The sequence below is a fragment of the Lolium rigidum genome, chromosome 2 (assembly GCF_022539505.1).
Source record: "Lolium rigidum isolate FL_2022 chromosome 2, APGP_CSIRO_Lrig_0.1, whole genome shotgun sequence".
In the NCBI taxonomy this organism is placed as follows: Eukaryota; Viridiplantae; Streptophyta; class Magnoliopsida; order Poales; family Poaceae; genus Lolium; species Lolium rigidum.
In genome coordinates this window covers 68,211,632-68,233,915 of record NC_061509.1, presented here as the reverse complement: position 1 = coordinate 68,233,915, position 22,284 = coordinate 68,211,632, and the positions used below count along the sequence as shown (strand labels likewise).

At 43.3% G+C, this 22,284-nt stretch overlaps 1 protein-coding gene across 2 annotated transcripts; it reads left to right on the top strand.

Moving 5' to 3' along the window:
- Positions 1 to 1,205: 1,205 nt before the first annotated feature.
- On the top strand, positions 1,206 to 21,826 carry LOC124691889 (cyclase-like protein 1). 2 transcript variants are annotated; one of them, XM_047225170.1, is made up of 6 exons: positions 1,206 to 1,648; positions 1,876 to 1,920; positions 20,567 to 20,639; positions 20,752 to 20,849; positions 20,975 to 21,045; positions 21,432 to 21,826. In XM_047225170.1, the coding sequence occupies exons 1-6, from the start codon at positions 1,210 to 1,212 to the stop codon at positions 21,555 to 21,557; spliced, it is 852 nt and encodes a 283-aa protein (XP_047081126.1). In that variant the 5' UTR covers positions 1,206 to 1,209; the 3' UTR covers positions 21,558 to 21,826. The 2 variants fall into 2 exon arrangements, with proteins under 2 accessions (XP_047081126.1, XP_047081127.1); XM_047225171.1 differs by lacking the exons at positions 20,567 to 20,639; positions 20,752 to 20,849; positions 20,975 to 21,045; positions 21,432 to 21,826 and adding exons at positions 2,292 to 2,364; positions 2,453 to 2,550; positions 2,777 to 2,847; positions 3,273 to 3,718.
- Positions 21,827 to 22,284: the final 458 nt, after the last annotated feature.

Sequence of the window (22,284 nt, the reverse complement as noted above, 5' to 3'; positions counted from 1 at the left end):
TTCCTATAGTTTTAACTTGTGGATTGTTGCGGCATAAATGTATTGCTTTTTATTGAGTAATAAATCGCCCAATCTCGAAAAAAAATGATCATCATAGATCTACACTCATGCAATGTCTACCGAAGACAGGATTTGGGGAGCCTTGAAATTGCAGAAGTCGCCACTTTGATAAGGCACACATCATAGCAAATCTTGAGTTCGACCTTTAGGCCTTGTTTCGCTACTAGGGCAGTTGTATCCGGGGAAGAGCAGCCCCCGAGTGGCATATTCTTGGCACAACAAAAAACCTCACTACTATTCCCTTTGTACAATTTTATAAAACGTTTAAGATATTTTATAGGTTCACTCATTTTTATCTGTATCTAGTCTATTTTTAGTGTGTAAGTTCACTTTTCTTATTTTATATCTAACCAACTTTGAAAGTGCCTAAAACTTCTTATATTAGTAAACGAATGGAGTAGTTGATTTTTCTCCGGAGTATTCGACATGGATGGGCCAATATTTTCCTCCTTATAGAGCTTTGTGGGTTAAAACCTAAGGTGCAATCATCATCCTAACTATTCAACTAGTTGTGAGATTTGCTAGATTTCGTCTTAAACTCTTGGTATTTAGATTCACAACATGACGAGCACCTCGATAAGTGTCCTGCATCGAAGTGTGAATCTTATGCTAATTCTGAACGCCTATGAAGAAAATATATGGCCAAATTTATAACCATAACAAATCAATCAAAATAAATAAACGTAGTTCCATTAGAAAAAGAGTGATCGTACCGGAAAAAATCAGCAACAATTTGTACTTTGACAGAGATAATTGTACGCACAACACCAAGAACACAAGCATGGAGGCTCGAACTTGGGCGGACAGGCAAGCTCTAGGTTCGCAACTTAGTCCCATTTTGAAGCGATGGGCATGTACATTCCTTCACGATAAGATATTATCAGGCTGTTTGGACATGCTCCCTCCGACCCATATTAATTATCATTTATATCGTTTATATAGAAGTAGTATCTACAAATATTTTAGTTGTAAATATACATTTATTTATATTAGTCATAATTAGTATGAGCTGGGAGGGAGTACTAAAAAGTCGTGTTGTTTCGACCTCAGAAATAAGGTGTGGTACTCGACAGTTTTTTAGTAACCATCAGTACGCCATAGCGCAGCTCCAGATTCCGACGTGAGAGCGCTCGGCACGAGTCAGCGAGCATGGCGGCTCTCACCATCATCCTGCTGGTCCTCCTCCCGGCGCACCAGGCGCTCGCCACGGCGGCCGGTGACGCGCACCCGGGCTACGCGGGCGCGGAGGCCGACACCTGCGGGCCGTCGCTGGGCGGCTCTTCCTCCTCCTCTGCAGGCGCGGCGGTCCGGCGTCGTCATGGCCCGGAGCTGGAGGAGTACGGCGGCGGACGCATCATAGACATCACGCACGCGTACATGCCGGGCAAGCCGGCGTACGCGCCGGGCGCAACCGTGGGCCCGGTGGTGCGGCTCAAGGAGTCCATGGAGAACGGGTCAGAGTACAACCTGTCGGAGCTCCATATGGAGTGCCACACCGGCACCCACCTCGACGCGCCGGGGCACTTTAACCAGGCCCACTTCGCCGCCGGCCTCGACGTCGACACGCTCGACCTCGAAGTCCTCAACGGTGAGTGAACTAAGCTTTGATCTTCGTCAGTCATGTGCGCATTTGAGGGGAAAATATGAGATGCTGATTCAGATGCCAACTGACACAAGCAACTGAGCAGCCGATGCATCCTCTGTTCAGAATAGCTGTAAAACGAACTATCGCTAAGATTCTGGACACAAAATCGCAGTACTTCAATGCACCATTAACATGCTACTTGTGAATGATTTGTTCTTGTTGCTGGACAGGTCCTGCATTACTCGTCGATGTTCAGAGAGACACAAATATAACAGGTAGCGCTTGCAGGTTTTTCTTTCCTTCCATGAAGCTCCACCTCCATCACATTCACACCATTGGTGGATCACCTTTTTTTTTTGCAAATGATGAATCACCTTGATAGCAAACATATTATCATATCATGTCTCGAGATTAATTTACCATGCATGGGAGATGTAAGTATTTCGCTCATATGGTGTTGTATTCAGATATTGGCTTACCACAATCAAGAAATTCCAAGTGGTTTGATATGCATGAACTCATTACGCATAGAGCACCATTTGCCTTTTAGCACAAAAATAAGTGTCGACATCTTCACTAAGAATATTCTAGTTCGAATGGACGCCGCCTAGTATTTGGTATATGATTCCCCACTAACTGTATGCAGCTGCGGCAATGGAATCCCTAAATATACCGAAAGGTGTTCGTCGAGTTCTCTTCAGGACACTAAACACAGACAGGTAAGGCCTCTTTCAAGTGCACATATTCCAGTATATAATATATTTTTATGACATAATTTGTAAGTGAATGTAAGCAAATGATATGTAGGGGGCTCTCGTGGAAGGAGGGAGGTGATATGAGTTATGTTGGATTTACGGAGGATGGTGCACAGTGGTTAGTTGACAACACCGACATCAAGCTGGTTGGTATGTGGCAGTATGTTGGATGTTGATTTACAAAAACTGTATCGGATTTTTTTCGAGGATGAAAACTGTATCGGATTAGAGATGTGTTCTTCATGATCTGGTTATGGCTTCATATATTTGCTAGACGTCTGTGCAATCGCAAACTAGGGGTTTGCTGTATGACCTTTTCTTTTCCCATATCGTATCTAATGCAGAACTTAACATGGTAATATATGCAAATCTGCAGGGCTTGACTATCTATCCGTTGCATCACTTGATCATGCAGCTTCCGCCCATATTGTCTTTTTCAAAAATGCGGTAAGATGCTGCCCTTATCTGAGTGCAAAAAATAAGTAAACAACAATGGCATCAGTTAACCTTGTTACCTTTACTAGCTGCTGTTTCCCTAATGTAACTGCAAAAAATACCTTCTCAAACATTACTGACTAAATAATCAACTCTGAAAAGAATCTTACTACAGCATTGCATGTTGACTAGTTCACCAAAGTCTTGGTTCCACATTGTCCTTGCTAATTAACCTCTTTGGGGTACAATTTTTGGTTACTCTATTTTGACGCTCCTGCAAAGAATATTACAGTAGACATGTAGGTGATCAAGAACTGAATGAAGTAAATGCTTTGTAAGAGATTGCGTCATAAGACCGGGGTTTCCTCTTTTGAAAAAAGAAGAGATTGCGTCATTGGCTGGAATCATCCGTTGATTGGCTTACTTTGTTCTTTCAGGATATCATCTTAGTCGAATTTCTGAAATTAGACAACGTCAAGACTGGAATATACATGCTGCACTGCTTACCTCTAAGATTGGTTGGCTCTGAAGGGTCACCAGTCAGGTGCATTCTTATCAAGTGATCACTCCGCTGCTCACCGCTGCTATTCTCGAAGGCTGCAATTGATCATGCCCGTTGATGCTACATATATACGCTGGCTAACATCATGGTGTATGCTCCATCTCTGTACAATAAACACTGCATGTGATATAATTTGTTTTCCAGAAATTTGTCATGCAGTATATTAATTTGTACTATCGATAAAGTATTTCAATTGGAAAAGATTATGTAGCATTACTACAGATAACTGGTGCAGCAGAAACATAGTCTGTAATGGCAGTTTGCTTGCTCCAGCGCTGTTGAGCTGCAACAAAATTTTGAAGTACTACCATTTTTTTATGAGTGAGTTCTGCAATATTTCCGCTCCTGCGATGAAACATGTCAGTATTGACATTTTGAACTATTCTGTAGTTCTTTTGTATGTTAAGATGTCAAGCAGCTATATCTACTAATGTATTTTTGACAAATAAATTATAAATTCAACGCTGAATAAGAAATAGCTATAATAACCTAAGAATATATCAAGAAAAAATAAATCGGTGTATTCTTATTTTTCAAAGATTGCATACTTCTTTGGGCTTGTTTTGATGCTGTATAATCGTCCCACGCTTTGCTACACCAGAAAAGCACAAGTTAAGCAAATTTTATCTAGGTAGTCACCTATTTTCCTGACAGCTAACCGCAAATATATAATTCTCTTTGATTTGTAGGATTCTTAAAATGAATTTTTTTGGACTGTGGTGTCATGACAATTAAAACAATATAGATTTTTGTTTTATTTAATCATGAGGAAAACAAAAGATCCTTTCTAGGAGTAATAGGTTTGAGTTGATGCAGAAGTTCCTACAGTATATGCTGGCAAAGTAATAGAGAAAAATCTATAGAATTTAATCTTATGAATAATTTTTTTCCTAAGGATTTCAATCCTCGGATATACCTATGAAAATTCTTTGAATCAAAGAGCCCTTAAGTCCCATGTAGGGCCAATATGCTGGTTGCGTACCTGCAGGCAACATTTGTTTTTGCGAAATGGGGCAAGCCCAGGCTATGCATCAATATGATGCACACAACTTTTTTTATTAAAGTATCTCCAAAGCACAGCAATTCAAAATCTTACATCAAAGATCAGAGAGGGTCGATACATGCACCAACCAACGAAAAATGGAGAACAACAAATTATTATCTATTTTGTAGCCTACTAGTGTGTCGCCACCCAGTAGCCAGGAAAAAGAAGTCCTGGATAACCGTTAGCAGACGGTTGCATCCAGTAACCATAGTTTCCCGCTGATCCTTCGGGGGAAGTAAAGCCCATTGTTGAATCCAGTACGCCGCACGTCGGATAACCTGCAAAAAAATAATTCCCTTTTGTTTATAAAAGATTATGTCATTCCAACTCGTCCAAATAGACCAACATATAGCAGATATGCCGATCCTAATTCTGGCCTTATCTAATTTCTTTACCCCATTAAGCCAGTTTCCAAACATATTAGTGATATTGGCAGGTGGGGGTAAATTGAAGGAAAATGATTGTTTTCCTCCGGAGGCTGCGCTCGCTCGCAACCTCCGGGTGGGCGAGCGTTGGATGCTGTTTTATCCTACGGACGTCCTACTTCCCGACCCCACCAACCCACCCTCGCCTGGGTTAACTCGGTATGCATCGCTCGCGTGAATCGGCCGCGGCTCCTGCAGCTCGCCGCGGTCCCCCGCGTGGGCGGCCGCCGCAACCGCTGATCCCGGCGTCGCGCCCGACACGCCCTCGTCGCCGGAAACCTCCCCCGAACCTTCCGCGCCCTCGTCGGCCTACATGCCGAGCTCCACCTCGCCTGCGCGCGACCCTCCTCCGACCTCCTCCTCCTTCAGCGGCCGTGCCCTCGTCGTTGGCCGTCGCCCACGGAGCGCCGCCGGTCATCCCAACTGTGGTGGTTCTGCAAGCACCCTACCGTCCACCAGATGCTCCCACGCAGGAGACCAACCAAGCTCCGCCGTTGACGTTCTTCTCCCACTCTCTCATTGGCATGCACCTCCTCTCCCCGCCGCCACCACCTACCGTGCTGCAGGCCGGCGTAGAGGACGACGGGGCTAGCCTTCCGTGTGTGTTGCAGGACGACGCTGCATCGAGCGTCAGTCATCGGTGCTGCAAGGGGATGCGTCAGCGAACAACGTGGTGGGGAAAGCTGCAAAGGCTGCCGCCGGAGCTGCAAAGGCCGGTATCGGCTGCTGCAAAGGCCACTCGTGACTGCTGCTGGCGGGGGCGACGATGCTACCGGCTGAAAGTGCATGGAGCCCCCATGTGTGGTTTTGGTAATTAATGACAATCCCTATGGACTAATGTTTGCATTGAGTTATATTTGTAGTAGTTGTCCATAGGCAATGCTTGAACCATATGTTGGCTTCAAGGTTGCAATAAGAAGAAATTGATGAAGGATATCAAGTGTCAAGTATGTCTTGAAGATGAAGATGAAGTGAGCCCTCAAGTTATCTCAAGACATCAACATGATGAAGAATGAAGAAATGAAGTGCAAGTTCAAGATGAGCCAACTCGAAGAGATCATATGCTTGAAGCTTGTCATCCATATGGTGTTCATGGATTTGAGAAGATGCGCCGAAGAAGAAGCTCTCCCATGGTGGTTTATGGGGGAGCAATCTACAAGACTTCGTCAAGCAAGCACAATCAAGAAATGCGTTCCATCTTGTTGCGGTCAAGACCATCATCATCAAGCTCAAGTGGAATGCGCAAGGTTAAGGTTTGCTCTTGATAGGGTTTCTTTCTCACCGGTCTCATAGTGTAGTTGGAGACCGGTTTATAGTTTAGTTGCCGTACTATCAAGAGGGCTCTCGAGTGAGTAACTCGATCGTATCGTTCGGAGAGAGCTCAAACCTTTGCATCCTTGCATCATCTTTCTTGGTTGTTACTTGGATCTTATCCATGTGATATTTTAGAGCTTGTGCTTATTCTCATGACAAGCTCTAATTCATCGAAAACGGATTTCGCATAAATCACTTGTTGCGTTTTCGAGTTTGGTGATTTTCTCGGTTTCTCATGTTGAGGTGTTGCACCTCTAAAAATAATAGAAAATCACCCCCAACTAGTTTCCATATTTTCACTATTTGTTGGGTAGCTCTTGTTGTCCTCTTTCCAACAAAATTGGTTTCGTCTTGATCGGAGTTTCCAAACTCTAGATATTATCTTTTGAAGTTTGTCTTCTATTTGGGTTTAAAAGAAAGAAAAGTAAAAGAAAGGAAAAGGAGAGGAGGGGCAGCCGCCGGAGGCACGGGCGGTACCACCGGCCTCACCATGGCCGGAGCCTCCGGGCTCGGTACCGCCCGCGGTACCGCTAAGGTGCCGAGTGCCACAGTGAAGCTCCAGGGCTTTGGGGAGGTTCGGCGGTACCCCGGCCGGTACCATGGCCGGAGGCTCCGGCCTCCCCCTCCCTGCCCGCTGCTCGCCTCCTCCGCCGCCTCCTGCCATCTCTGGCCGGTAGTACCGGCCACCAAGGGCCGGTACTACCAGTCCCCTTCTTCCCCGCGCGCAGCACTCCAACGGGCAGAAATTGGGGCATCCTTTTAAGCCCCCTCTCTCTCCTGATTTTTTACTGCTTGCTCCTTCTTCTTCCTCCTCTCTCTCAAGCTCACCACCATTGTTGTTGACTTTTTGTGAGCTTGATCTCTCTTTCCCCAACCAATGATTCTTGCATCTATTTGAGAGAAAGATTGAGGGGATCTAGATCCACACTTTGACCAAACCAAATCATCTCTTTGTGAGTGAATCTTTGGGATCTAGATCTTGGAGAATTTTGTGTTCTCCTCTTTGTTCTTCCTCTCTTATTCCCCCAATAGCTTTTGTAGCTTTGTTGGAATTTGAGAGAGAAGGACTTGAGCATCTTTGTGGTGTTCTTGCCATTGCATTTGGTGCATCGGTTTGAGTTCTCCACGGTGATTCATGGTGGTGAAAGCAAGAAGGTTGTTACTCTTGGGTTCTTGGAACCCTAGACGGATTCTACGCCTTTGTGGCGATTTGTTGGGAGCCTCCAATTAAGTTGTGGATGTGTGCCCCAACCTTTGTGTAAGGCCCGGTTTCCGCCTCGAAGGAAATCCCTTAGTGGAACCGTGACCTAGGCCTTTGTGGCGAGGGTCACCGGAGATTTAGGTGAGGCTCCTTCGTGGCGTTCGGTGTGTGGTGTGAGTACCGCATCTTGGGGTGAGGCCTTTGTGGCGTTGGTGTGCATCGAGCAACCACACCTCAAGGTGAGCCTCTTGTGGCGTTCGGGAGCACTAAGCAACCGCACCTCTCCACCGGAGATTAGCACTCGCAAGAGTGTGAACTCCGGGATAAATCGTCGTCTCCCGCGTGCCTCGGTTATCTCTATATCCGAGCTCTTTACTTATGCACTTTACCTTGTGATAGCCATCGTGCTTGAAGTTATATATATCTTGCTATCACATACTTGCTTGTATTGCTTAGCATAAGTTGTTGGTGCACATAGGTGAACCATTGCTTAGAATAAGTTGTTGGTGCACATAAGTGAACAATAGTATATAGGCTTTGGGCTTGACAAAGTAAACGCTAGTTTTATTCCGCATTTGTTAAGCCCATCTCGTAAAAGTTTTAAATCGCCTATTCACCCCCCCCCCTCTAGGCGACATCCGTGTCCTTTCAATTGGTATCACAGCAAGGTCTCTCATTCTTAGGCTTCACCGCCTTGAGAGTAAAGATGTCGGTTAGGGGATTAGATCACAATAACTTGTTTATATTTGATGGCACAAACTATGATCTATGGAAAATTTATGTGCTTAATATTTTGCGGGTATTTCCCCGAACATGGAGCGATTTCTTGACATGGGTTTTTCTTCTCCTAAGGATCCCCAAAATTTATCTTATGAGGAGAAGAAAAACTCTTGCCTCGATGCTCTTGCTTCTCATGTGTTTTCCATTGTTGTGAGCAATGTAGTTACTTCTTCAATCATGCCTTTTGGGAGCGCTCATGAATTATGGACAAAGCTTCAAGACAAATATGATGTGTCCAATATTATTGAGGATGATTGTATTGCTTCCACTTCCGGCCGTGATGAGTTCTCATCTTCATCCACTTCACCAAAGTGTGGTAAGACACAAGGTAATGATATGGTGAGTGGTGATGAAAATTGCAATGTTGATATTGAGCTTACTATTGATGATTCTTCATCTCTATCTCATTACAATGCTTCATCTTTGGACTTAAACACATCTAGCACTAGAAATGATTTACATGCTTGTGTTGATAGTCCTTGCATATCATGTGTAAGTTGCTTGAATAAATCTCATGATGATATGCTTGATTTGTCTTGTGGCCATGATAAAAATGCTTCTATTTCCTCTAGTTGTTGTGTGGCTAACAATGTAGAGGAAACCAAAGATTCTATTGGTCAAGACAAGATCTTGAAAGGAGCCTCAAGTAACTCCTCATCTTTATCTCACGGTCCTCATATATGCCTTATGGCCAAGGGTTCCACGGTACCTCCTACCATGGAACCTAATATTTCTCGTGGTGATAAGGATGAGGATGAATATGAAGAAGAGGATTGGGTTGTCTCTCTACGCGATAAAGGTGAGAGTGTATTCAAGGTTCTTTACAAAGATAAAATTGCTAGCTCTCACTTCTTTGAAATCTTGACTACCGCTATTGAGAGCCAAAAACTTATTTGGATGCATGAGAACACCATTGATAAAAAGGGTGCTCTTGAACGAGAGTATGCCGATGATGTAGCATCTTTAAAGAATGACCTTGAACAAGAACAAGAGACCGTAGCCTCTCTTGAGGAGCAACTTGAAACCCTTGAGGTGTCTCAAAATGAAATATTTGCTAAACTCACTAAAGAAAGAGACCATGCTAAAGCTAAATTAAAATTGCTTAAAAATGAAAATTCCAAAGTTGGTGTTAGTCATGATAAACTTGTTAAGGATCTAGATGATCTAGACAAGGCCCACAAGGTCTTGGAGAGCGAACACTCTATCCTCACCAAGTCCCATGAGCAACTTCAAGCTTCCTATCTAAAAGAGCATGACAACTTGCCTTCTCCCATTTCTATTAATAATGATGCTTGTGCTACTAACTCTACTTCTTGTGAAGCATCTATCTTGAAGGAGAATGTTGAGCTAAGGGCTCAACTTAAATTGCTAACTAGCAATTATGGGAAATTGGAAGAAAATCATGGAAAGCTTTCTAGCTCCTATGAGGATCTTCTAGCCTCTCATGATAGGCTAAAGTTATCTCATGAGGCTATAATATCTAAGGAAACACCTTGTGAGCCTCATGTGGGTACTAGCACTAATACTCAAAATGTTATATTGCCATGTGCTAGTCCTAGTAATTCATTCACTCATAATATTGCTAAATCTTGTGATGAATTATCTTCCTTGCCTTGTTGCTCTAACAATGAAGGTTCTACTTCCTCTAGTACTTGTGTTGTTGCTAACCATGCAGAGGAAATCAAAAAGCTCAAGGCCCAAGTCTCTTCTTTGAAGAACGACTTGGTAAAGGGTCATGAAGGGAAATGCAAACTTGACAAGATGTTAAGTGTGCAACAATCCCCCAATGACAAGAGTGGACTTGGATTCAACTCCAACAACAAGAACAAGTCCAAGAACAACAAGACTAAGAAGGGCCAATTACAAGTCAAAGACCCGGCCAAGATTGTTTGCTTCAAGTGCAAAATTGAAGGGCATCATGTTAGATCTTGCCCTTTGAAGAAGAAGCAAAAAGGGAAGCGGCATCAAGCTCAAACTCATATTCAACCTCAAGTTGAAGAAATGCCACTTCCCAAAAAGAATCAAGCCAATGCTCCCATTGTGGAGAAATCTAGTGAGAAGAAGGAGAAGAAAAGAACTTGCTACATATGCCGTGAGAAGGGCCACATCTCCTCCTTTTGCACTATTGGTACCTCATCCAACTCTATCACCATTGATGATGTTTATTCTCTTCGTAAGGATGAGGGTGGCAATGTGTTTGCCAAATATGTTGGTGCTCAAAGTGGTGTCAAGAAAAGAACCATTTGGGTTGCCAAGCCTATTGTGACTAACCTCTTAGGACCCAACTTAGTTGGGGACCAACAATCCAAAACTTGATCAATAGGTGCTTGTTGGAGGGCATTGGAGACTTGGCTACATCATGAAGAATTAAGGGATCTTCATCATTTATATTATATCAAGCCAAGTCTTTTGATTATCTTGCTACTATCATATATCCAATGTTCCTCCTTGCGGTAACATGTTCTCAACTCATTTATATTGAAAGTTACTCGCCCCTTTGCATGTGTTAGTTTTGTTCCTAACATGTGTTTGTATATGTTGTGCTTCCTAATAGTTTTTCTTGAGAAATCAAGTCTATGCTTGTTGGGTTGCACACCATGTATTTGTGTTTTTGTTGGAGCCTCTTTGCATCTTGTTGTATCTTATATGGCTCTTATGAGCGATTAATGGACTATCCCATTTTTGGGGAGTGATATTCCTTTGGGAATTTCATGATCCTAACAATGTGTGTACATGAGGAATATCACTTAGAATTGATATTCCAAGATTATCTAGTCTCTATGTGGTATGTCATCTTTATGAGAAATTCAAATTCTAATGTCCATTAATAACTCTAGTTGGATCCTATTTTCCTCTTGTGAAAATAAATTCCTTATCACATTATGGGGGAGTAATAAGCTTTTTGCATATTACAAGCCTAGAAAATGTGAACATTTGAGGTTGTGTCACATAGAATTGATATCGTAAATTATCTCTCTCCTATGTGGCATGTTTGCTCAAACAAGCTGCAGTTTGCTTAAATGGCTTCATTGCTAATATCTTTGTGGATCTTATTTGTGTAAGTTTTTCTTGGCATGGTTTTTCACAATGTGTCCCTCAATACATTTTTGGAAAACCATGTGCTTCAAGTCATACTATTAATTGTCTTGCATGTTGGTATGAATACTATTAATTGCTTTGCATGTTGGTATGAATACTATTAATTGCCTTGCATGTTGGTATGACTAAATGAAGCTATCAAGAAACTATCTTTGCATGATGGTTAACTCTTATCTTTTACCATATGCTTTGTTCGTTGTAAATATGATCTTATGTATACTTACAAAAACTACCACCGGGAAATATTTCCTAATACCTCTTGTCCTCGGACAATTGGTAATCATTATGAGGTAGATATTTATTGATCATATCTGCATTGGCTCTTGTGTTTAAATTGCCTTATTTATTGCCATGAATTTGTTGTGCCTTGACTCCCATGTGTCTTCCTTGCATCTTATGGATCTAAGTTGTCTATTCAAACTTTCTTAGCATTGTTAGAAGATATAGGTAGCGTGATGATCCTAGTTTTGTGCATTTTGTATTCATATAAAAAAATCCTAGATAATGCACCAAACTTGGGGGAGCTCTTCTATATTAGTAGAATGCTTAACATCTCTTGATCTTTATCAAAATTTTTGGTTTTGGGAGACATAAAATTTTCTTTTTGGTACTTTGTGCCATCATAAAAAGTGTCGAGGGTTTGGTTTATTTGTTGGAACCTTGCTCTCTTGGGAGTTGGTTATCTCATTCCTTTGTGCTTAGGCTTAATTAGCTTCTTATAATGAGATAAGTCTTTGGAGTCAATCTTGTGTTGATTTGATTCTTTGATATATTTTGGGCAACCATTGTCTCTTGATTTATTTGGTGTTTTGTCCAAATTGTATCTTCCTTTGGTTCTTGAAAGTATTGTGCATGCATATTTAATATATGTATATCTTATGGCATGTGTTACTTTCTTTTGATCCAAGATATAGGGTAAACTCCATCAAATCCTAATTTGGCTAAGATGTGCATGAAATTCAATTTCATATCTATATGCACATAGAATTGTGGAGTTTGTCCTATATGTTGTAGTGTGTCTAACGACTTCGGACCCAATTAGGTTGGGGACCATTTTGTACTTACCTTTGTGTTAGGTACAATGGATATGCGTTGGAGGCTTGGCTCACTCTTGGAAAGAAGTGATGACTCAATGGTAACTTGAGGCAAGCTAGGATGGTCAACGAACACATATCTACTACATCCACACCAATGCTATCTTGGTAACAAGTATCTTCTCATGCATAGTTTTCTTGTATCCAACCTTATGGTTGCATCTTGGCATGAATCTCTTGATTTGCAAATGTTGTGCTTCTTGCAAAAGTCTTAATGAAACCTCTTTATTGTGAATGTGAGTAATTTGAGATGAGTGCATTTGTTGGGAAGTATTTTAAATCATGCTCATGATTCATCCATCCCAACTATGCCTATCTAGCAATTTTATTGCATATCAATTCCTCAAGGCTCTCACATGTGCAATATAGATGAAAGTGCAAATTTAGTTACTTCTTTTGGTATCCTCGTTTGTGATACTTGTTGCCTTTCTCAAGTGCATCCCAACTATCTTCTATCCCTTGTTGATATTTGTGATGTATTTTAGTTGTTTGTGGTTGAAGTTCATGAATGTACAATAAGATAAAATTGAGCCTTTGGCCATGCTATTAAGCAAAAATTCTTATTGGTATATTGCATGACTTCATCTTGGATATCATACTATTTTTCTTGCATATCTATTTTATGTGTGCATGTTTCTTTGTGGATAAATATCTTTGTGATATTGCCCACTTAGAGAAACTTATACACATAAGAGATGATACATCTCCTTTTGATATCTTATTTATTTATTGCGTGTTGATTGGTCATGCTAAGCAATATAATTCATTGAAGACTATGATTATGCTTTTTGCTCATCCTTGTAATAGTCTTATAATATGCTTTATCATGCCTTTCACATATCCTCTTGGTTGAGCCTTTTTATTATGGTGCCTCTTACTTGTTGCTCAACTATTTGTTTGTTGCAAGTGCTTAGCTTACTTTTCTATCTATGATCTATTACAAATGTTTTTGTTTTAAATGAGGGAGTGAGGATTCCATGTTATGCATATTGTATTCAAATGCAACATTTTATTTTATGCATGTACCTTGGGGAGCTTCCTCATTTGATTTAGAACACTATCTTGTGGTGATCATTAGAGTTTGATTCACTTGGTATCTTTTGTTTTTGAATGATATTATGGGAGTGATGATTCCATGTTTGTGCACCTTATACTCCAATGCAAATTGTCTAGTTTTGTGCATAAACCTTGGGGAGCTTCCTCATATTATTTAGAGCAATCTTCTTGATCTTATCATAATATCTATCTTTATTTTGGTATCTTCCTTGTGGTTCATTTGGTTGCTTGCTTCATTTGTTGAAGCTTCTTGAATTTGTTATCTTTTTGCAATCTTTGATCCTATCTATAGTGTGATTCCTTCCGAATATTCGTCATTGGATATGTGCATTTGATTCCACTCAAATTATGAGAAATGCACACGCTATGGAGGAACTCTCACTATTTTGGCCTTCTAAATTTTTCACCCATTTCGGCAATTGGTGCCAATGGGGAGAAGTTTGGAGGGTTTAAGGGAATTTGGTTATGTCTTTGCTTTGTGCTTAAGCATGTGCCTTTATTGCATTGCATCTTGTTGCTTTGCATAGTTGAATATTTAGAGGAAACTCCACTAGGATTTGAATGCCAATATATGCAATGAAAGTCAAGATCATTCACACATGCATATATTATGGGGGAGTTTGCTCTATATATTCGACTTATTTGTTACTTCAATTCCTTATATAAACCCTCTCAAAGAGATTGTCATCAATTACCAAAATGGGGGAGATTGAAAGTGCATGGAGCCCCCATGTGTGGTTTTGGTAATTAATGACAATCCCTATGGACTAATGTTTGCATTGAGTTATATTTGTAGTAGTTGTCCATAGGCAATGCTTGAACCATATGTTGGCTTCAAGGTTGCAATAAGAAGAAATTGATGAAGGATATCAAGTGTCAAGTATGTCTTGAAGATGAAGATGAAGTGAGCCCTCAAGTTATCTCAAGACATCAACATGATGAAGAATGAAGAAATGAAGTGCAAGTTCAAGATGAGCCAACTCGAAGAGATCATATGCTTGAAGCTTGTCATCCATATGGTGTTCATGGATTTGAGAAGATGCGCCGAAGAAGAAGCTCTCCCATGGTGGTTTATGGGGGAGCAATCTACAAGACTTCGTCAAGCAAGCACAATCAAGAAATGCGTTCCATCTTGTTGCGGTCAAGACCATCATCATCAAGCTCAAGTGGAATGCGCAAGGTTAAGGTTTGCTCTTGATAGGGTTTCTTTCTCACCGGTCTCATAGTGTAGTTGGAGACCGGTTTATAGTTTAGTTGCCGTACTATCAAGAGGGCTCTCGAGTGAGTAACTCGATCGTATCGTTCGGAGAGAGCTCAAACCTTTGCATCCTTGCATCATCTTTCTTGGTTGTTACTTGGATCTTATCCATGTGATATTTTAGAGCTTGTGCTTATTCTCATGACAAGCTCTAATTCATCGAAAACGGATTTCGCATAAATCACTTGTTGCGTTTTCGAGTTTGGTGATTTTCTCGGTTTCTCATGTTGAGGTGTTGCACCTCTAAAAATAATAGAAAATCACCCCCAACTAGTTTCCATATTTTCACTATTTGTTGGGTAGCTCTTGTTGTCCTCTTTCCAACAAAATTGGTTTCGTCTTGATCGGAGTTTCCAAACTCTAGATATTATCTTTTGAAGTTTGTCTTCTATTTGGGTTTAAAAAGAAAGAAAAGTAAAAGAAAGGAAAAGGAGAGGAGGGGCAGCCGCCGGAGGCACGGGCGGTACCACCGGCCTCACCATGGCCGGAGCCTCCGGCTCGGTACCGCCCGCGGTACCGCTAAGGTGCCGAGTGCCACGGTGAAGCTCCGGGGCTTTGGGGAGGTTCGGCGGTACCCCGGCCGGTACCATGGCCGGAGGCTCCGGCCTCCCCCTCCCCGCCCGCTGCTCGCCCTCCTCCGCCGCCTCCTCGCCATCTCGGCCGGTAGTACCGGCCACCAAGGGCCGGTACTACCGGTCCCCTTCTTCCCGCGCGCAGCACTCCAACGGGCAGAAATTGGGGCATCTTTTTAAGCCCCCTCTCTCTCCCTCGTTTTTTTACTGCTTGCTCCTTCTTCTTCCTCCTCTCTCTCAAGCTCACCACCATTGTTGTTGACTTTTTGTGAGCTTGATCTCTCTTTCCCCAACCAATGATTCTTGCATCTATTTGAGAGAAAGATTGAGGGGATCTAGATCCACACTTTGACCAAACCAAATCATCTCTTTGTGAGTGAATCTTTGGGATCTAGATCTTGGAGAATTTTGTGTTCTCCTCTTTGTTCTTCCTCTCTTATTCCCCCAATAGCTTTTGTAGCTTTGTTGGAATTTGAGAGAGAAGGACTTGAGCATCTTTGTGGTGTTCTTGCCATTGCATTTGGGGCATCGGTTTGAGTTCTCCACGGTGATTCGTGGTGGTGAAAGCAAGAAGGTTGTTACTCTTGGGTTCTTGGAACCCTAGACGGATTCTACGCCTTTGTGGCGATTTGTTGGGAGCCTCCAATTAAGTTGTGGATGTGTGCCCCAACCTTTGTGTAAGGCCCGGTTTCCGCCTCGAAGGAAATCCCTTAGTGGAACCGTGACCTAGGCCTTTGTGGCGAGGGTCACCGGAGATTTAGGTGAGGCGCCTTCGTGGCGTTCGGTGTGTGGTGTGAGTACCGCATCTTGGGTTGAGGCCTTTGTGGCGTTGGTGTGCATCGAGCAACCACACCTCAAGGTGAGCCTCTTGTGGCGTTCGGGAGCACTAAGCAACCGCACCTCTCCACCGGAGATTAGCACTCGCAAGAGTGTGAACTCCGGGATAAATCATCGTCTCCCGCGTGCCTCGGTTATCTCTATATCCGAGCTCTTTACTTATGCACTTTACCTTGTGATAGCCATCGTGCTTGAAGTTATATATATCTTGCTATCACATACTTGCTTGTATTGCTTAGCATAAGTTGTTGGTGCACATAGGTGAACCATTGCTTAGAATAAGTTGTTGGTGCACATAAGTGAACAATAGTATATAGGCTTTGGGCTTGACAAAGTAAACGCTAGTTTTATTCCGCATTTGTTAAGCCCATCTCGTAAAAGTTTTAAATCGCCTATTCACCCCCCCCCCTCTAGGCGACATCCGTGTCCTTTCACCGGCGGAGTGGTGCTGCCATATGTGGATGACGGCGCTTCTACCAGTGTGCGGCAGTGCTACCAGCCATGGCCAGCGGTGCTGCCATAGGCGGACGACGGCGCATCCACCGGTGCGCGGTGGTGCTAGCAGCCATGGTCGACGGTGCTGCTATGGTCTATCGGAGATGCTTCCATAGATGGGCGCCGGTGCTTCCATGGGCGTACGCCGGTGCTGCAAGGAGTAGGCGGCGGTGATGATGGTCGTAGTAGACATGCTATTGGCGGTGCTACAATTGCATTTTTTATGCTATAAATGTTATGTGGTTATGCTACTAAAAAGTAGCATAATTTTATTTGCTACGTGCGGTTAGCGGTGAAGCCACAATCCCAGCTCCCTCGGCGCCCCGCCATCGCCCGAGATTGAGGCCATGGGTGTTGCGATTGCCGATGGAGGGTGCTGCCACGTGAGACGGCTAATGCTTCTAGGCAACGCCGACTGCGCCACCCACCGGCAACGGTGGTGCTTCCCATGGTGTCGAGCGGTGCTTTCAATGGAGTCAGGCAATGCTACCACCGGCGACGGTGGTGGCCGTGCTGCAAGGCGAGCCGGTGGCAGCGGTGCTGCAATGCGGGCCAACGGATGCTACCACCGGCGATGGCGGATGCTACGATCGGCGGCGGCCGTGGTGCAAGCTGGGCCGGCGGTGGCCGTGCAGCAAGGCAGCTCGGCGGTGCAGCAAGGCGGGCCAGCGGATGCTACCACCAGCGATGGCGGATGCTGCGGCCGGCGGCGGCCGTGCTGCAAGCCGGGCTGGCGGTGACGGTGCTGCAAGACGGGCCGATGGATGCTGCCACCGGCTACTGCAGATGCTACCAGCCTACGACCAACGAGGGCGGATGCTGCGATCGGCGGCGGCGGAGCTTCAATCCGGGGTTGCGATGCTGCAAGCTAGAGCGGCAAAAAAATTCTCCGGCGAGTCTTTTTTTTTTATTTCTAGACGGACCGTTTTCTGCTTCAATGAAGCAAAAGCGGGTATTTTTTTGTTGCGATGAATAAAAACCGGATCTCCAATTAGATTTGGCGTTCAAGTGGTCTTTTATGTTTTTCTCCTTAGTGAACCGTTTTTTTGCTTCAATGAAGCAAAAGCGGGGGGGGGTTTGCTGCGACGAAGCAAAATCAGGATTTTGCCTAAAAGTGGACACGTGTCGGTCTATGAAGCAGGAGGCTGGAAGGACTCGGTGCCTCCGAGGGATTCCTAGCACTTTCCTAAATTGAAAGTTAAGTATACTATGCGCCAAACAATTTTGCCAAATGGACATGCTAAAAATAAATGATGTATAGTTTCTAGTTCATTACAGAAACAACACTTTTGACACCCATTCTAATTTCTCTTGGCCAGATTATCGTTAGTAAGCAAAACTTTATTATTAAGAAACCACATGAATATTTTGATTTTTAATGGAATCTTCAACTTCCACAAATTTTTCTGTAAGCCTATGCTATATCCATTCATTAGGTCAAGATACATAGATTTGAATGTAAAGATGCCCGAATCATTAAGCCTCCAGACAAAATTATCAGGGCTATTCGTCAACTGCACTCCCATGAGTTGTTGACAAAGAGTGATCCATAGGTTCCATTTATGTTCATTTAAAGTCCGCTTGAAGGTAATATTAAAAGGTGCTTGAGCTAACACAGTAGACACTAACACGTCCTCCCAAAATCGGATTGAAACCTTAAAGTAGTGACAGAAGAAAATGAAACGTAGTCCCATTTCTGAGAGATGGGCACGAATTGATATTTGAGAGGGACTGCTTGGACAGATTCGAAATTTCCTTAGAAATTTTGTGGTTTCCAGAGACCGCCTCTTATTGTCCATCCTCCAAGCAGCCGAGTTGAAGGAAGCTGTCACTGCAACTCGGTGTGTACATATCGGCAGCAGAATCTTCCTGTAACAATCACTCCCCCGAGTCCACAGACTCCAGAGCGAGAGCGCTCGGGACAGCAACTCGGCCAGCAACCATGGCGGCCGCGGCGGCTCTGGCCCTCCTCCTGCCGGTCCTCCTCCAGGCGAGCCACGCTCTCGCCACGCCGGCCGGCAACGCGCACCCGGGTTACACAGGCGCGGACACCGGCACCTGCGGTCCGGCGCGCCACGGCCCGGGGCTGGAGGAGTACGGCGGCGGGCGCATCGTGGACATCACGCACGCGTACCGGCCGGTCATGCCCGGCGCGACGGTGCAGCCCCTGCTGCGGCTCAAGGAGTCGATGGAGGAGGGGTCGGACTACAACCTGTCGGCCCTGAGGGGGGGCAGGCAGGGCGGCCGCCCCAGGCCCCCAAAATCTGGGGGGCCCCATCCAGACATGTAGATGCACTGCAAAGTTGTGCTGCAGCCATGGAAGATTGGACAAAGCGCGATCGAACCGTCAGAGGAAGAAGAAAGGATGGAACAGTCAATGTGAACGGTTGGCCGTACCAAAAGTTTAAGGCCTATCCTAGCCGTGTATATGCTATGACCAGGTTTTGGATTTATAAAGCCCAAATGTGTTGGCAAACAATTTCAGAAACAATCTAATAGAAGGCCTAATGGTAGCCCAATCCATCGGTCGTGGCCCCCTTTGATCCCTAAACTCGTTCGGTTCAGTCTAAGCGGCGCTGGCTGCTCATTCCTCTCTCTGTTCCCTGTGCCCTAATTAGCCGCCATTCATGAAAGAGAGATGCAATCCCTGTTATTCCCAATCACCTCTAAAAAAGCATTCGCTTGTACGCCATCAGTAACAATCCAATTTTGTTTACTTCAGTCGCTTTTGGTTTTCACTCCCTTCAATATAAAATGTACTCATCTGCCAGGAAATTAAATATTGAGGAAGATGTTGAAGATATAGAAAATAGCGTGGATTTTTCAAGGTAAATCACATCGCGCTGATGTTCTATTCGTCTTTGCACTAATTTAATAACGATTGGGTTTTATAATTTCTGTCACCAGGGACATTTCTAAAGTTTGTTTGATGGAATTTCATGGTTCATCTATATTTTCTTTAGCAATTCATTTTTTTGCTCAGCGGGCTCCAAATTGTAGGTGCGTCTCTTATTGATCTGAAGCATATGTTAGTATAAGTCACGTTTAAATTTATTCTTGCAACATCACCTTGCGATGGTCACATATATCTTTCATAGCTTTAACACCAAGATTTTTCAATGGTGTTGTTACACGTGGTTTATATAAAAGGCTCAATTAGAGCTTTTGTTGTTACACGTGGTTTACATAAAATCGTTTCGAAGCAATATAGATGTATAAGTAAAAGTTAAAGATGTATTAATTACTGGAGTACTTTGATGTTTAGATTAAGGGCCTCATTTTGTACTTCCGCCCCAGGCCCCCGAAATCTTAGGACCGGCCCTGAGTGCCACACGGGAACCCACGTCGACGCGCCGGGACACATGAACCAGGCGCACTTCGCCGCCGGCCTCGACGTCGACACGCTCGATCTCGACGTCCTCAATGGTGCGTGTCCCTGCTTTTCTCCGAGAAGAACTGTCTAAACTTTGGTTACTTTTCGTCAGATAAGTTCAGTGTTAGCTGTGTCCATTTCGGCACTTAGTCATTTTTCAGTTATGTGTGCGATGATTTGACGCGTTCTTGTTCCTGGACAGGTCCCGCGTTACTGGTCGATGTTCCAAGACACACAAATATAACAGGTAAGGCATGCCGGCTGTTTTCTCTCTTTTTTCTTTAGTAATAATAGGGAGCTGAATCATGATTGAATCACATTGCTAATGAACCTCTTCTCATATCATGTCACCAGATTAATTCAACCTGACGAAAGAACGTGCATCACTCGTATGGTGTTGTATTTAGATATCGGATTCTTTACTGAATTCATGTTTATTTATACTGATTTGACCAAATTTAAATGCACAGACCATCATCTGCATTTTGAAGAAAAAAAGATGTTGGTATTCTTACGGAAAATATTCGATTCATGCTTATTTACACTAATATCGGTCTAGAGTTTGGTAAATTTCCTTTCGAAAAGGAGGCAAAGTTATTCCCCCCGCTAATTCTGTGCAGCTGAAGCAATGGAATCTCTAAATATACCCAAAGGTGTTCGCCGAGTTCTCTTCAGGACATTGAGCACAGACAGGTGTGACCTCTTTATGAGCATATATTCATGTACAAAATACATTTTTATCCGTATCAGTAGTCTATCTTTTCATAGGTTGTACTGAACATGTATGTAAGCAAACTATATGTAGGGGGCTCATGTGGAAGGATACTACTGACTGGAGTTATGTTGGGTTTACAGAGGATGGTGCACAGTGGTTAGTTGACAACACCGACATCAAGCTGGTCGGTAAGTATGCATACATAGGTTCGGCTAGTTCATGGCCTTTTTTTCGCTTGGGAATCAATATAAGGATTCACTTCATTACCTTATCTGATGTGAAACTTAACATGATGATAATTGCAATTCTGCAGGGATTGACTATATATCAGTTGCTTCGTTTGATCACTTGATCTCCGCCCATGTGGCCTTTTTCAGAAATGCCGTAAGATGCTACCCTTTCACGAGCTCAAAAGAAATCAAAAACTGAAGCTACCAGTTAATTAACCTCGTTGGTCTCTGATCCTACGTTGCTTACTGGCCAAGTCTACTGCGGGGAATTCCTTCTAAGAATTACTGACTAAACAACCAACTCTGAAAACATGTCAGTACAGCATTGCATGTTTCCCAATTGACCAAAGTTTTGGTCCACAATCTCCTTACTAATGAACATCTTTTGGCGGGTACAATGTTTGCTTATGCTGTATTAATGCTCCTTCAAAGAACAGTACATTTCTCATATCGGTGATCAACACAATTAACTTACTTTTGCTTAGAGATTGCATTATTTATTTTAAACTATCGGTTGATTTACTTACTTTGTTCTGTCAGGATATCATCCTGGTCGAATCCCTGAAACTAGACAACGTCAACACTGGACTGTACATGCTGCACTGCTTACCTCTAAGACTGGTTGGGGCGGAGGGTTCACCAATCAGGTGCATTCTTATCAAGTGATCACTTCGCTGCTGCAACCTATATTCCCCGCTGCTGTTACATACTGGCTAACGTTACGGTGCATGCTCCATCTCTGTAAAACAAAGGCTGTATATCGTGTAGGAGTAAATATGTTTTTCAGGTAAATATGTTTGTACTGTCGATGAAGTATCTCAATCGGCAAAAAATATGTTTAAAGTGTAAATGGGAGTGTGCTTGCTCTGCCGTTGTTGAGCTGCAACCCTCACTGAACCTTTTGTTCAGTAAAATTGTCAAGTACCTTTTGCTTTTGAGCGATTCTTACAATATTTTCACCCTGCGAAGAAGCATTTCACTGTTAGTTCATATTTTTAGATCTTCTTTGCATGCTAATCTGTCAAAGTGTTTGTCTTTTTCATAAGATAGTTGAACCTTCTGCATCCGCCGATAAAGTCTATCATTATTTAATTAAACTAGATAAAAGATAACAAGGCCCAAATAACAGCAAACAGAGTACATGTAATAGAAAGTACTGTCAAAACTATGAAAAGATATATATGTGACAATTAACACCTGAGGTTGCTATGTTCTAAAACTTTGCAACTGCATACCTATCATGCCCCTGATGCTACATAGTGGCTAACGTTATGGTGTGCATGCTCAATTCTGTAAAATACAGGCTGCATAATATTTTTCGAAAGCACCACCAGCACCCGAAGCACCACCATCAGCACCACCAGCACCCCTAGTAGGTCAGGTGAAGAAGGCA

What these genes read in the sequence shown, in the direction of transcription:
- LOC124691889 (XM_047225170.1), top strand. Translation starts at nt 1,210, where the DNA reads ATGGCGGCTCTCACCATCATCCTGCTGGTCCTCCTCCCGGCGCACCAG. An exon ending in CGACCTCGAAGTCCTCAACG is followed by an intron (nt 1,649 to 1,875) that starts GTGAGTGAACTA and finishes GTTGCTGGACAG; the next exon opens with GTCCTGCATTACTCGTCGAT. An exon ending in GAGAGACACAAATATAACAG is followed by an intron (nt 1,921 to 20,566) that starts GTAGCGCTTGCA and finishes AATTCTGTGCAG; the next exon opens with CTGAAGCAATGGAATCTCTA.